Source organism: Lemur catta, chromosome 8, assembly GCF_020740605.2.
Source record: "Lemur catta isolate mLemCat1 chromosome 8, mLemCat1.pri, whole genome shotgun sequence".
NCBI lineage: Eukaryota > Metazoa > Chordata > Mammalia > Primates > Lemuridae > Lemur > Lemur catta.
This window is the reverse complement of record NC_059135.1, coordinates 29,178,237-29,193,890: the sequence shown is the minus strand read 5'-3', so window position 1 is coordinate 29,193,890 and position 15,654 is coordinate 29,178,237. Positions and strand designations below refer to the sequence as shown.

At 35.1% G+C, this 15,654-nt stretch overlaps 1 protein-coding gene and 1 pseudogene across 7 annotated transcripts in view; one reads left to right on the top strand and one right to left on the bottom strand.

Moving 5' to 3' along the window:
* Positions 1-15,654, top strand: part of ABI2 (abl interactor 2) — an 81,610-nt gene that overhangs the window by 21,554 nt on the left and 44,402 nt on the right. For all 7 annotated transcript variants that reach the window (XM_045559680.1, XM_045559687.1, XM_045559686.1 and 4 more), the window contains exon 2: positions 8,451-8,618. In XM_045559680.1, coding sequence (XP_045415636.1) covers positions 8,451-8,618 — 168 coding nt within the window. The remainder of the gene's footprint in view (positions 1-8,450; positions 8,619-15,654) is intronic.
* Positions 15,393-15,518, bottom strand: LOC123644173 (annotated as a pseudogene).

Below are 15,654 nucleotides of genomic sequence, written 5' to 3'. Positions count from 1 at the left end.
TTCCCACCTTGGCCTCCCAAAGTGCTGGGATTACAGGATTGAGCCACCAGGCCCAGCCTGAAAAATTACAGAATATTAAGCCTGTAGTTTTTCTCATTTGTAGGATATACAAAGATTCTGATCCTTATTTTGCTTAATTTGAAAGAATCAAGATTTTTCATCTGTTGTAGTTAGAACAATATACAACTTATATACATATATGTGTATGTCTGTATACTATCTTTTAAGTATTAATATATAAAAGTAGGTATCTTAGTTCATTTTGGCTGCTAAACCTAATACCTTAGACTGGATAATTTATTGACAACAGAAATTTATTGCTCAAAAAGTTCTAGAGGCTGAACAAGTCCAAGATCAAGGCACCAGCAGATTTGGTGTCTAATAGTGGCTTGTTCCTCATAGATGGTGCCTTCTCTGTGTCCTTACATGGCAGGAGGGACAAACAAGCTCCCTAGGGCCTTTTTGATAAGGTCAGTAATCCCATTCATGAGGGCAGAACCTTCATGAACTAATTATCTCCCAAAGGCCCCATTTAATAACATCACTGTGGAGGGTTAGGTTTCAACATATAAATTTTGAGGGGACGTAAGCATTCAGATAATAGCAGTAGGTATTTAGAATTTATTTTTGGCAGGAGACAGTATAGAAGATGACAGAATGCTAAAACATAAAGCAGAAACCCTAAAACAAGCAGAAAGAGCCCGTTGTGTTGTATAGCAATAAAAAACAAGAATGAACCTATTTTCAACTGGACACTTCTTTATTGCTATTTGAAAAATGACTACTATATGCAAATACAGGAATTTAAAAGAGCCATTAACAATAGATATTCCCCATCCTTTCACCTAGATTGAATTGGATGCTGTCTTATAGCCAGTATCATTTATTGGACAAGGGAGTACCCTTTTATAATACAAAGCTGCGTCTATGCTAAATTATTGAGAATATAAATTTTGAGTGATTCCATTATATTAATGAGGAGGGCCAGTGAAGAATTATTACTTCCTTTGAGGTCCTTCATGAATCCTCAGCAGATGTAGCTAAAAATGATTTTTTATTTGTTAGAGAAAATATTTCTGATGGATTCTGCTGTTGTCAGATCAGTTAAGAAAAGAGCTCTGCAGTTGATCAACATGGTAATGATCAAATGAACATTTCTAGTTCATTTTTATGCTGGTCCCTGAATCTCAATTTTGGTGGCAGTAGCTCAGCTAGGCTATTTCCATAGTTGCAGCAAAATAAAACAAGTGAAGTGAAGGTACAAGTAAGTGTGGCATCTGGAATGTGTTATTATTGGTCTCATTTTTTTCATCTGAGTATGAAATATGGTTATTGAAAAATTATTTTTAATTAGAGGAATATATAATGGAAAATATGAAATCTGTACTGTCACTGTGAACATTTTTCTTCCAATAACTACTAATATATAATACATAATTAGTATATTTCATTCTAATTTATTAATAGTACATAATTTTACATGCATTCTATAAGATATACATACTATTTTACATAGTTGAGAATACAGTAAAACCCTATCATAATGACATGAATAGAGTTTAAAAACTAAATCCCATGTAATATGAGGTTGTGGTGTTTGGAGATTCTGGAGGTGTAGTTGCATAATACTTAGATTTGTGTTACTGGGGGTGCATTACCTGTGGGTTTTACCGTATTTTAAATATTGTGTTTTTATATATATTTTTTGCTTGTATTATAAATAGTTTTGCATTCTTTTATATCGTAAAGTGAAGATTGTTCATATATAATTTTTTTTTTTACCTTTGGAAACAGAATTTTGCTCTGTCGGTCGGGCTGGAGTTCATTGGCATTGTTATGGCTCACTGCAACCTCAAACCATGTGTAATTTTTAATACTATTTTATGACAAAGTTTGCCTACTTTATTTAACTCTTTCCCTATTGTTGGTTGTTTATATGGTTTCCAGTTATCTGTGTAACAAGATGTTAAATGAGACTTTTCCTGTTGTCTTGGAGTTATAATTTAGCCTCTAAAGCTGAAAACAACAGACAGTAATTACCTCCACATTTTGATAAAGAGTATTCGATCACTCATATAGGACTTGATGAAAGATGAGACTGCTTCTATAGCCCCTTATTTTCAGTATATCTGTTAATATAAATGTAAATATATGTAAATGAATAAAAATTTCTTAAGAGGGTTGTAGAAATGCTGTGCTTCTTTCTCTTTTCCACCTAAGTCAGAGAAGTTTTAAGAAAATCAGTCATAGACCTCTTTATGATGTGCACATTAAGGACATAAGTATTCATGCCAATCCATTTGCTCAATAGCTATAATAGACCTGGACAAATACGTGGCAAACTATTTGCTGGAACACACCTATTGTGGTTTGCCCGTTTTAATGATGTCAGAGATTGCATCATCCTTCTGCTTGTTTATAACTGAGATCTTTTATGAAATGGTGATATCAAGAAGAGCCCAACAGCTTTTACCCCCATTCTTAGAGCATGTTCTTTACACTGTTATCCAATGTATTTTTTAAATTTTAATATAAAAAATGCCTTTTGTTTAAAAAAAAAAAAAAAGAAAATCAGTCATAGAAATTTGGGTTGTTGCTAAAAGAGGCACTGAAACTGCACCCCCAACATGAGGCTTGCTAATCTGTAGAAGTGCTTGAGCTGTGAAGTACAGAGAGTGAGTTCTTGGTAGAACCTGACCCTTGTCTGAATTGGGGATGTTATGGGAGTGGGCAAGAAAACTTTACCTGACTTTCTCTGAGAAAAGTCTGAAGGTTAAAGCAAGCTGCAGTAGAGAAGACTGTAATGTGAAGATCTAGTACTTCTAGAGTTTGGAGAGGCAAAAAGGCTGGTTTCTAGCCCCCACTACCCCAACCCTCTCATGGGCTAAATGAACAGAGCAGAAGATGGGTGGCATAGAGCTATCTTATAAGAATCTTGCTCAAGAAAACTTGTTTTGGGAAGGTGCCCCTATCAGAAAAAGGCTGTGGTGGTTGTGCTACCTTCTAAGCTGAGACGAAAATATGCGATGTCAGTCAGAGAATGCATCACCCGCATTAAGAAGGGCTTCTGAGAAACCCGTAATGTGCTTCACAAGAGGGTCAAAATTTTGTGTCAATATAGAGTATTGACACCAGGTTGCTACAAACTAGTCATATAAGACCTGGGACTTTCCCTCGCATTGCTCTTCTTGCTTTCCTTCTCATCCTGGAGGAGTAAGCTAGAAGCAACATAGTGAAGTGGAAGAGTCAAAAAGCAAGGTTAGAACAATGAAGGCCAGGCGAGGTGGCTCACGCCTGTCATCCTAGCACTTTGGTTGGCTGAGGCCTGATGATTGTTTAAGCTCAGGAGTTCGAGACCAGCCTGAGCAAGAGCAAGACCCCGTCTCTACTAAAAATAGAAAGAAATCATATGGACAACTAAAAATATATACAGAAAAAATTAGCTGGGCATGGTGGCACATGCCTGTAGTCCCAGCTACTCGAGAGGCTGAGGCAGAAGTATCACTTGACCCCAGGAATTTGAGGTTGCTGTGAGCTAGGCTGATGCCAGGAACCTGGTCTCCAACTCCTGACCTCGATCAATCCTCCCGCCTCGGCCTCCCAGAGTGCTAGGATTACAGGCGTGAGCCACCGCACCTGGCTGATAGTTGTCTTTCTTGAGCATTGCTTTATATTTAGAAAACTTTCTCCATCTAGAGGTCAGATAATATAAGGAGCTCTCATTTTTTGAGCTCTGCCATTGTGCCAGGTTCTGTGCTATAAATTCTTGGCATATGTAATCTCATGCAGTACTCGTTTTTCACTGTCTGAGATAATAATATCTTCATCTGTCTTTTGTATCCCCAAGCCCCTCTGTTCTCTTCATTCTCATATGATTACCTTGCCTCATGCTTCATAAATTACTGTACCATATGAATGTATTATTTAATCAGTCTCATGTTTTTTTCTCTTTCGTTACCATGTCAGTGAACAACCTTGTCTGTACCTTTTTCTTACTTGATTATTGTTTTAAGATAAAGTTATAAATAGAAATTATAAAAGTTGAGACTAAAATATTGAAACCCTTGTGGTGGAGATCTTTTTTTTTAAAGTGATCTTATTACCTAGTAAAACCAGAGAGTAGTGTTTCATAGTGTCAGACTTAGGTATATCAGAATGCTGCTTTGTCAGTCATATGCTGAAGTGGTTCTAGAATTGCTGTACTGGAGAATTTTAGGGGTAGCTCTAAATTTGAAAATGTAGGCCGGGCGCGGTGGCTCACGCCTGTAATCCTAGCTCTGGGAGGCCGAGGCGGGTGGATCGCTCGAGGTCAGGAGTTCGAGACCAGCCTGAGCAAGAGTGAGACCCCGTCTCTACTAAAAATAGAAAGAAATTATCTGGCCAACTAAAAATATATATACAAAAAAATTAGCCGGGCATGGTGGCTCATGCCTGTAGTCCCAGCTACTCGGGAGGCTGAGGCAGTAGGATCGCTTAAGCCCAGGAGTTTGAGGTTGCTGTGAGCTAGGCTGACGCCACGGCACTCACTCTAGCCCGGGCAACAAAGTGAGACTCTGTCTCAAAAAAAAAAAAAAAAAAAAAAAAAAAAAAAAATAAATAAATAAATTTGAAAATGTATTTTCTTAACACTCTAATTGAGTGCTGATAAATGTGGCATCCCTCTCCAAGATGCCCTTTGGTAATGGGTTGGGGGTAAAATTAATGGTCAAGAAAAAATTATTTGGACTTATTAATGAGTTCTAATTCCAGTGTTGTAGTGTAATGACTTAGAACCCAAGACAGAGTAAGCTTTTTACAAATTAAAAAATTTACATATATAGTTCATATAGAGAGATTATATTATATATAAAATGTTTTACCTATAAAAAAGTTGTATGCCCAGTGTGGACCTGTTATGGTTATTGGTACAAAGTAACAATGATGTAGAAATTTTCTGACATTTTCATTTGAAGATTAATAGGGTCCACCCTGAGCAAGAGTAAGAGCCCCGTCTCTACAGAAAATAGAAAAAATTAGCTGGGCATAGTGGCACGTACCTCTAGTTCCAGCTACTTGGAATCCTGAGGCAGGAGAATTGCTTGAGCCCCAGGAGTTTGAGGTTGCAGTGAGCTAAAATGATGCCACTGCACTCTAGCCGGGGTGAAAGAGCCGGACACTATCTCTAAAAGGAAAAGAAAAGAAGATTAACATGGGATATGGTTCATCTTTTACACATTTACTTAAGGCATGTCATGAAATGATTTACCTGATGTAAAAGATACATACATACAAAACAAATAATCTATGAGAATTCCTTCTGTTTTTCTGAATCATCTGTGTAGTCTGTTAAGAATTCAGTTTTTTTTTTCTTGGTTAAAAATCTCTCTGGACATTTGACATCATTGATGTTCTCAACCTGCCTTCTTCATATTCTACATCATGTTACCCCTATTTCATCTGTAATACATTTTATTTACCTTATTTACTTCACCTTTGTAATTTGTGTGACTCTTCTCCTGTAATAGGTCCTTAAGAGCAGGTATGTTTTAAAATTTCTCAGCTCTGAGAAAAATGTGTATAAATCTTATTCTGTCTTGGCTTCTTTGTCATGACACTATTACAACATTTGTTATATTGAATGAAAATCTAGCTGTGTGTGTGTGTGTGTGTGTGTGTGTGTGTAACAGTGGCCACAGCTGGGTGCGTGGTGCCTGTAATCTCAGCTACTGGAGAGACTAAGGGAATAGGATGGTTTGAGCCCCAGGAGTTTGAGGCTGCAGCAGTGAGCTTTGATAATGCCACTGCACTCAGCCTAGGCGACAGAATGAGACCCCCTCTCTTAAAAAACAAACAAATTAGTGGCCAGACTGTGTAACGCTGATCCTTACAATTTCCTCCTATCTGTCATTTTTTGTTATAGAGAGGATGGGACCAGAATTTTGCCTCTTCTGTTAATAATTGCTAAGTTGTCTATGAATTTTGTACAAAAATGAGTATCATTAATTCTTTCCAGTTCATGGAATGAAGTCTTAATCTGTGGGATCAAGATCAGAAAAAATACCTATCTCCTTCAGGCTATGTGTTTTCTGGGACTGTTATCTTAATGCTTATAGGGCTGCATTTGCATTTTTTATGTTTTTTAATATTTAGATATAAACTGTCATATATTTCTTAGACTTGATTAATGGACAGAATTCTTAATTTTAAATGGAAAGAAAGAACTTGACTTTCTCTGCTGACTTAATGCAGTAAAAAATATTTAATGTTCAAACATAAAATTAGATATAAACTACTTAAGATTAAAGCTAAGGTGATTAAAGCTCATGTAACAACTATAGAGTCAAAATAAATTTATAAATAAGACAAATATGAAATTAATAAAATTTAAATCAAATGCCAAAACTCAGTTGTCATTTGAAATTTGAGTATGGTGGTGGTGGGTTTATAAACTCTTTTGTTCACTGTTACGGAGTGTGTTGTGGACCTGTCTGTACTATGGATGTGCCTGAGCTGACTTGTCTCCTTCCTTCCTTTAAGCTATTTAAGCAATTGAAAACCCTTTTTAAAATTTTTCGTTTGTACAGTACAGTGTGAATGCATCTTTTATATAAGTTTGTGTATTTTATCTCATTAATTTATTCTGTAATTAAAGTACCATGGCTTGGGCCTAACATAGTTGAACCCCAGAGCAGTACTGAGTTTGCTTTATGTTTCTTATTAAATAGTTACCATTTGGTTATTCCATATAATCCAGATTATGTTAATATATTAATTTTGTACTTTTGTGAATAAATTGCTGTAAAAATAACAAAATACAAAAATTACTGAAGGGAACCGCTGGTTCTTGGAGAATGAACTCCTGTTTGGGAAAAAATTATCTAGCATCATTCATAGTTATTCTTAGATTGATGCCATCTAATTTATACATAAAAATACTAAAATCTATGGTGCTTATTTGAGTAATCTGCTTAGGCTATCCTAGTGTGAAAAATTTTGACAAATAACCAGCTAGAAGAATTGAGATTTTATTGCCTTCAGCTGTAGGATATTCATGTTAAAATTTTAAAAGTAATTAAACATAGGTATAATTTATAAGCACAATTTTAATTTTATATAAATATGTGACTTTAATGGCAATATAATTTTTAACATCTTTTATTTGCCTCAACCAACAGTAATGAAATTTAAAGCAGATGTGACTGTCTTGAAAGTAGCTGTTATGGAATCCTAGAATGTATGTTGCTTTGTAAAAGTATTTGTCTTTAACCAAGTTTGGTGTCATTTCTGTTGTTAATTTAAGTTTTGATAATACTGATTATTAAGGATTAGGATAGAAAAGGGGAAAAAAGACAGTGATTCTTAACTCTTTTCAAGTTAAAATGGTATTATTTGGTTATTTTGTTAACTAATCTCTTCAAAAGAATTTTACTTCCTTTGTTTCCCCTAAGCCTGGGAAAAATTTCTGTCTAGGGTTGGTTCTGATTTCTGTACTATGTGGAAGAGATTGGGGCATACTGAATTTTGGACAGTTAATCACCACTCAGGGAGATCATGGTTATATTAAATATATAATTTATAGTTTTAGAAAGTAGTTTTACATGCATTATCTTATTTGTTGTTTACAACTTATCAGAATGGTTGAATCACGAATTTATCTCCTTCATAATTGAGGAAACTGAGGAACTGTGACTCCTGTACAAGTTGACATATTGTAGCAAATGGTAGTGCTGATATTAACATAAAAGGTTTATGGTTCAAAGACTGTGTACTTTCAACTGAACCGCAGAGTCTTTCTATAAAACCAAGGCAAGAAGAAGGTGTTTGGCAGTTAGTAGCATAGAGTATGTAACTTTACCATTGCTTTTTTCTGTGACCTTGAAAGTAGTTAACTGCTTTTTGCTGTGTGGTCTCTATTTTTCAAGTAGGGTTTATGATTCTTGGCAATTTATATCCCGTAGAGTTATAAGACTTAAAATGTTTGGGAAGAAAGGATCCTTTTATTACTTTTAATTTACTGTCATTATCACCACTTTTGCTTATCATTAGTATTACTTTAATCAGACATTGTGTCATGGCCGTATTTCACATGTTAGAGTGAAAGGAAAGGAGAAATGCAGGAAAGTAGAAAAAAGAATGTCCCAATTTACACATTGAAATCAATGCTACCCTTCCAAGTGATGTATACTTGCTGCCATTATGCAAATTATCCATTGGATCTTATTTTTCAAGTAATAGCTTCAGAGTTTTATTTGTATCTGTACAAAGATGTTTTTGTTCAACGTGAAAATATTTGTGAATTCAGTCAATAGTTCAGTTTTGGGTTTACGTGATACCGATAATTAGTTTTCAGAACGTTTTTGACTTTGTGTAAATGTAGCAACAGAATGATTTTGGTGAGTACTTTCGTAGGCTAGTTTGCTAGAAATGGGTTATCTTTGAATTAATAATGATTGGTTTGTTTTTTCCTTTAGTCAGCAGATAAGCAGCGAGCCCTAGAAGAAACCAAAGCCTACACCACCCAATCCTTAGCAAGTGTCGCCTATCTGATAAACACCTTGGCCAACAATGTCCTGCAGATGCTGGATATCCAGGCATCCCAGCTACGAAGGATGGAATCTTCAATCAATCATATTTCACAAGTGAGACCACACTATTTTTCTATTTGCCTATGGGGAACCCTTTATAATAAACACAGGTTATGTGTAATGTTGGCAGCCTTTATTATGTGAATTAACTCGCATGTATGATTTGGGAAATAGAAAACCAATATTAGGTGGTTGTTTTACTTTTTGTTTTACAGGTTTTTTAAAAAAATTTCAGAATAGTACGGAGGTACAAATGTTTTGATTACGTGTTTTGCTTTTGTGCAGTTTGAGTCAAAGTTACATGTGTGCTCATCACCAAGGTGTAGTGTGCATTGTACCTGTTAGGTGTAAATTTACCCGTCCCCTCCTCTTCTCCCTTCCTACCTACTTGGTTTCTGTTGAGTTTTACTAACATATGTGCACATATGTGTTGATTAGTTCCAATTTAATAGTACACGTGGTGTTCGTTTTTCCATTCTTGTGATACTTTGCTTAGAAGAATGGTCTCTAGTTTCATCTAGGTTATTACAAAAAGTAGTAGTTCACCATTTGTTTAATGGCTGTGTAGTACTCCACAGTATACATATACCATGTTTTATTAATCCACTCATGTTGATGGGCACTTGGGTTGATTCTACATCTTTGCAATTGTGAGTTGTGCTGCTGTAAACATTCTAGTGCAGATGTCTTCATGATAAAATGACTTTTTTTCCTTTGGTCAATTCCCAATAGGGGGATTACTGGATCCAATGATAGGTCTACTTTTACTTCTTTGAGTTACCTCCATACTATTTTCCATAGAGGTTGTAGTAGTTTGCAGTCCCACGAACATTGTATAAGTGTTTCTTTCTCTCCACATCTACACCAGCATTTGTTGTTTTGGAATTTTTTGATAAAAGCCATTCTCACTGGGGTTAGGTGATAACTCATTGTGGTTTTGATTTGCATTTCCCTGATGATTAGAGATGTTGAGGATTTTTTATATGTTTATTGCCCACTAGTCTATCTTCTTTTGGAAGGTTCTGTTCATGTCTTTTACTCATTCTTTTATGGGGTTGATTTTTTTCTTGCTGATTTTCTTAAATTCTATATAGATTTTAGCTATCAGCCCTTTCTCAGATGTATAGCATGTGAATATTTTCTTCCATTCTGTAGGTTGTCTGTTTGCTCTCATGATAGTTTCCTAGGCTGTGCAGAAGCTTTTTAATTTGATCAGGTCCATTTATGTTGTTGCCATGAGTGCCTTTGGGGTCTTCTTCATAAATTCTTTGCCTAGGTCGATGTCTGTAAGAGTTTTTCCAACATTTTCTTCTAGAATTCTTATAGTTTCATGCCTTAAGTATGTTATCCACTGTGAGTTGATTTTTGTGAGAGGTGTGGATCCTGTTTCAGTCTTCTTCATGCTATACAATTTTCCCAGCACCATTTATTGAATAGGGATTCTTTCCACCAATGTATGTTTTTGTCTGCTTTTTCAAAGATCAGGTAGCAATATGAGGATGGTTTCATATCTGGGTTCTCTGTTCTGATCCATAGGTTTATGTCTCTGTTTTTATGCTGGTACCATGCTGTTTTGGTTACTATAGACTTGTAGTATAGCTAGACGTCTGGTAAAGTGATGCCTCCTGATTTGTTCTAACTGCTTAAGGATGTTTTGGCTATTCAGAGTCTTTTCTGGTTTCATACAAAGTGTAGGACTATTTTTCCTATGTCTGCGAAAAATGATGTTGGTATTTTAATGGGGATTGAATTGAATCTGTAGATCACTTCGGGTAATACAGACATCTTAACAGTGTTTATTCTCCCGGTCCATGAGCATGATACATGTTTTTCCATCTGCTTATGTCCTCTGCTGTTTCCTTCCTCAGTGTTTCATAGTTCTCCCTGTAGAGGTCTTCCACCTCCATAGTTAATATATTCCTAAGTATTTTATTTTCTTTGTTGCTATTGTGAAAGGTATTGAGTCTTTTATTTGCTTCTCAGCTTGACTGTTGTTGGCCTGTATGAATGCTACTGATTTGTGTACATTGATTTTGTAACCTGAAACTTTGTTGAATTTATTTATCAATTTCAGGAATCTCTTGGCAGAGTCTTTGGGGTTTTCTAGATATAAGATCATATCATCAACGAAGCACAATAGTTTGACCTCTTCTTTCCCCATTTGGATATTCCTTCTCTTTGCTGTGGCTAGGATTTCCAGCACTATGCTGAATAGAAGTGGAGATAGTGGACAGTCTTGTTACAATTCTAAGAAGGAATGCTTTCAATTTTTCCTCATTCAGTATGATGTTGGCTGTGGGTTGTCATATATGGCTTTTATAATTTTGAGGTAAGTTCCATCTATGCCTAGGGATATTGGTGTGTAGTTTTCTTTTTTGTTGTGTTCTTACCTGGCTTTGGTATCAAGCTGATATTGGCTTCGTAGTACGAGCTGGGGAGGATTCCTTCCTTTTCGATGTTATTTCTGCAGAATAGGGAGCAGTTCTTTGAAAGTCTGGTAAAATTTGTGTGTGAAACCATCTGGTATGGGACTTTTTTTTGTTGGGAGAGTTTTGTTTTTTTTTTTTTTGAGACAGAGTCTTGCTCTGTTGCCCAGACTAGAGTACTGTAGTGTCAGCCTAGTTCACAGCAACCTCAAACTCCTGGGCTCAAGTGATCCTCCTGCCTCAGCCTCCTGAGTAGCTAAGACCAGAGGTGCCCGCCATCACATCTTGCTAATTTTTTTTTTTTTTTTAAGAGATAGGGTCTCACTATGACGCAGGCTGGTCTCAAACTCTTGGTCTCAAGTGATCCTCCAACCATGGCCTCTCAGTGTGTTGGGAATTACAGGCATGAGCCACTGAACGCAGCCTCAGACACTCTTCTTAGGCCTAAATGGTTAGAACAGTTTTGGAATAAAAATAATTTTAAAATGTGCATATTATTGTTTTTGATAAATCTTGAGAGTTCAGGATTCTTTTGAAATTGACTAATCTATTTTTGAGAGTCTAAAGTTTAGCAAATTTGTACAATTAAACCAAATATAGTCCAATTAAATTTGATATAGTAGGTCAACCTTATATTTTTGCTATTTGAAAATTTATCGGATGAATCCAGAGGTATTTGTTATTTTTTGATATTATTTAATCTTTAATCTGAATTTATATGGGTTTCTTCACATCCCATATAAACTTCTATAGATGTATAATTCATTGCTTGTTGTGTTGTTGTGTCTGAGTTTTCTTAAAAAATTAATTTTAATGAGTGAGAGAGAAATTTTATTTTGGGACAGCCTCGTGAAGGAAATAATCAGTGGCATTTTAAATGATGAAATAGATGAACTTGGTTTTCTAGAGGAGGGAGGCTGACCAGTTGCTAATCTGATACAGAATTTCAAGGTCTATTCTTGAGGCTCTTAAAATTTTTACACATTTGAAGTATTGGCAAAGGACTTGAAAAATAAAGTAAGAAGAAAAGAGCAAATATAGAAGAGAAATTAATATAGTTTCTAAAAAGAAGGAACCTTTACTAGTTATTAGGAGTAAGTAGGAGAGATTATGTGAATAAATGATGACAACAAGCAAAAGACAAAGATAATCATTTTCTGATTAGTATTATGTAGTTCTTTGGTAGAAAAGGGTAGCAAGCTTAAGGACCAAGGGGAATACTCTGGATTATAAGCATATGTATTAATTCTGATAATGAGAATATTTTCTTTTTGAGTATCATATGAATTGGCAACTAATATGCTCTAATTAATGCCATCTTTTTAAGCTATTTTAATAGAATAAGTAAAAAACAGGATAGGGATTAGTAGGTCAGAAGTAACAAAGTCCTCAGAGCTGTCAAGAATATGTTGACCATTTTTATTTGGAGTTGGGTGTCTAGAGGGCAATACTTGGAGAGGTTAAAGGATCCACAATTCTACAGCGGCTGTTAAGTTTATATAAAATATATCTCAGTAAGTTGGATATGAGGGGTTGAGTAGGAGAAATGGACTGATAGAGGCCATGTCTAAGAAAGAAGAGTAATTTAAAAAGATTTATATATTTTCTAGCATTTGCCTCAAGGATTAAAATTTTTTTGAATTATGTTTAATGGACAGACAGAATTCTTTATTTAAAAAGTCAGTTGAATATCTAAATTATTCGCTCTTTAGACTGGAAGGTTATTCTGTAGTGTAAAAGGAAATGTTTTCTGTTTACAAAGCAAATACTCAGTAAATACTCCAAGGGTTGCAAACTTTTTCTATAAAGGACAAGAGGGTAAATATTTTAGATTTTGTGGGCCACATATGCTCTCATTATTCTTTGTGTGTATGTGTTTTTAACAATTATTTTAAAATGTTAAAACCATCCTTAGCTTGTGGGCCCCCTTTGGCATGTAGCCATAGTTTGCTAGCCCCTGCTTTAAGGTATTTTGTTTCCTAAATGTTTGATTCTTAAATTGTATTATTATTCTTTGGATTATTATTAAAAATGTTATATGTTTCTAGAGGGAGTCAGGAGGTTCTTGTCTTGAGACCATATTTTTGTGCAAATTGGGCAAAAATACTGGCTTCTGAGAATTTGTAGAGAAGATTGAATTGAAGCAGCAAAAAATCTAGGTTCAGTGGGATCAGAGCAAAGATAGCATGTTTATTGGAACAGCAGTAGGTTTCAAGAGTTTTTAAGATTGTCTGATAGAGTTGTTCAGGACTAGTAGATATTAGTTATCTGGGGTATTCAATTTCTTTTCCCATCAGCATCTTTTTTCTGTTTCCTAGGTACAAACCTTGTTACTTCCAGTCTCCTAGTGTTCTAACCCTTTCCTCCCTTTTAGTGGAAATGAACACTGAGTAGGAATGGATGGGGAAGAGTCAGTACATCTACATTTTCCTCTGGCTCTTCTACAGACTTGTGTGACATTTGACTTCTTTGAACTTCAGTTCTCTCATCTGTAAGATTATAGGACTAATTGGATGATTTCTGAGCTGTCTTTCATCTTGAATTCTTTATTTTTCTGAGATTTTCACAAATGAGCTTGATTTGTATTTGATTGTTTTTCTGTTCTGTTGGCTCTGCTATCCACCTCAATGTGTGTCCAGTGGTTTTAACCCTCTATTATTCTGGTATAACTGAACTGTTTCCCAGATTACTCTGAATTGGAATCTGAGGATGGGAATTCCATTGACTCTACCAACTATGGGAATAAGGAAGAAATACTTCAACAAAACAAAGTAATAACCCATTCTTTCTAAATGTCAGAAGTTTTGAAAAACAGGACAGAATTGATTAGGAATGTATAGTATCAGACGCTTTTTTGTACTAAAAGGACAGTATAGTATTAAGTAGTTTGCTCATGTATGCATAAATCAGTATTAAAATAGGTTCGTAACATGCATTACCTTACGTGTTTTAGAGATGGTAAATTTTAAGGAAATTCTGTCTAGCTTTGTTGGTGTTATCCTGTCAATTCCTGTAACTGAAAAAGTTTACAGGACATCATTCAAACTAAAATTCTTATATATTTGTAAACTAAAATTCTTTTGAGCCAGGCCCATCATTTCTCTCAGATAGTAAAACCAGTCAGTACCATCTGTATTCAAGTTCATCATGGCTTAAAATAAAAGATTGAGAGGTCAAAAGGCAACATAAAGAACTTTAAAAAGTAGTGCTCATCCTACCTTCCCAAGAGCTGACTGGGACTTACTGGGCCAAGCGTTGAATTAGTTTAGCAGGTAGCAAGTCAAAGAGATAGAAAAGTATGATTGTAAAATAATAGAAGATTGAAAGTAATTCTTCTCAAGAGTTAGGTACTGAAAAGCAGTGGCAGGTCTAAACCCTGAAGAATTCAACATGTAGGGTAATTGTTGTTTAAAGACTTTATATGTATAGCCTTGCTTAAAAATTCCCAATTTTAAATTAAGGCAATACTACCGAAGTTATCATATGTAATTATGCACAGAAAGTGGAATTTATATACTTTCTAATTAATTGCCTATGTGTAGTTTTTATGCTACTTTATATAAAATAATAACTGAAAATTACCCATTTAGTTTGTTAGTGACTAATTTGTTTTATGAATAATGCATAACTTGAAGTGTATTTATAATTTAATTGTTTATTTGAAACATTAACTTACTAATAAAAAAAGACATATTGAAAAACACCCAATTTAGTTAATCCACTGTAACTGTTTGATTGCAGATGTTTTCCCACACTGATGGGCAGCTAACTGAGGTAGTACTATCCAGTACAGTCAACTCTCAATTATCTGTGGTAATGGGAAACAACACTGCATGGGTAATTCTAAAACACAATATTTTATACAGTATGCTCCTGTTATCTGCTGGGGCCTGAGCATGTGCTTGGGTTCATGAGGGAGATGTGGGAGTGGGGTTCGGGCTTGCAGAGGGGCTTGGAGTCAGTATGATTATCTCAAGGCAATATGAGGTATCCTGTAGGAACCTGGGTTTGGCACTATCTGGCTGAAGTGTCATGGGGGAAGCCTGCAGCATGCAAGAAGACCAGCTTGGCAAAATCAGTGAGAAGGATAGGGAAATTAATTAATAAGGAACCATGGAAGAAGAGATGTTTAAGTCCTATACAATTGCAGTGATATTCCTTGGTGCGTTTTTTTGGTGAACAGGATCTGTAGCAAACAATAATACTATTGATAGCAGTATACTTGCATTAATTTTGGTCTGCTTTGCTAAGGGAACGTATTTTTCACTTGTCACAGGTGAGTGCAGTTATTGAGGCCTCTTCTTAATGAGTTTATTGTTATAAAACTAGTAACTTTAGAAACCTAGGATAAATTGGAAATACTTTACTATTAAAATTCTTCCTAAATATGTTTAGTGGTAGGTAGAACATTTAACTTAATGAATTTCAGCATTATAATATGAAAGAATATTATGGGAACAGTTTTCAATTAGCAATAATTGTGCCTCACATAAACTCATTGGCTATGATACTGCCACTGCGCAAAGCTTGAAAGAATATTATGAAGACAAAAGCAATAATGATTGCTGAAAGTTGTGAATTTGATTTAGGAAAACCATAGTAACCATATATATATATTTTAAAATATATACATTAAAGAGCTTAAATTTCTTTTAAAACTGATG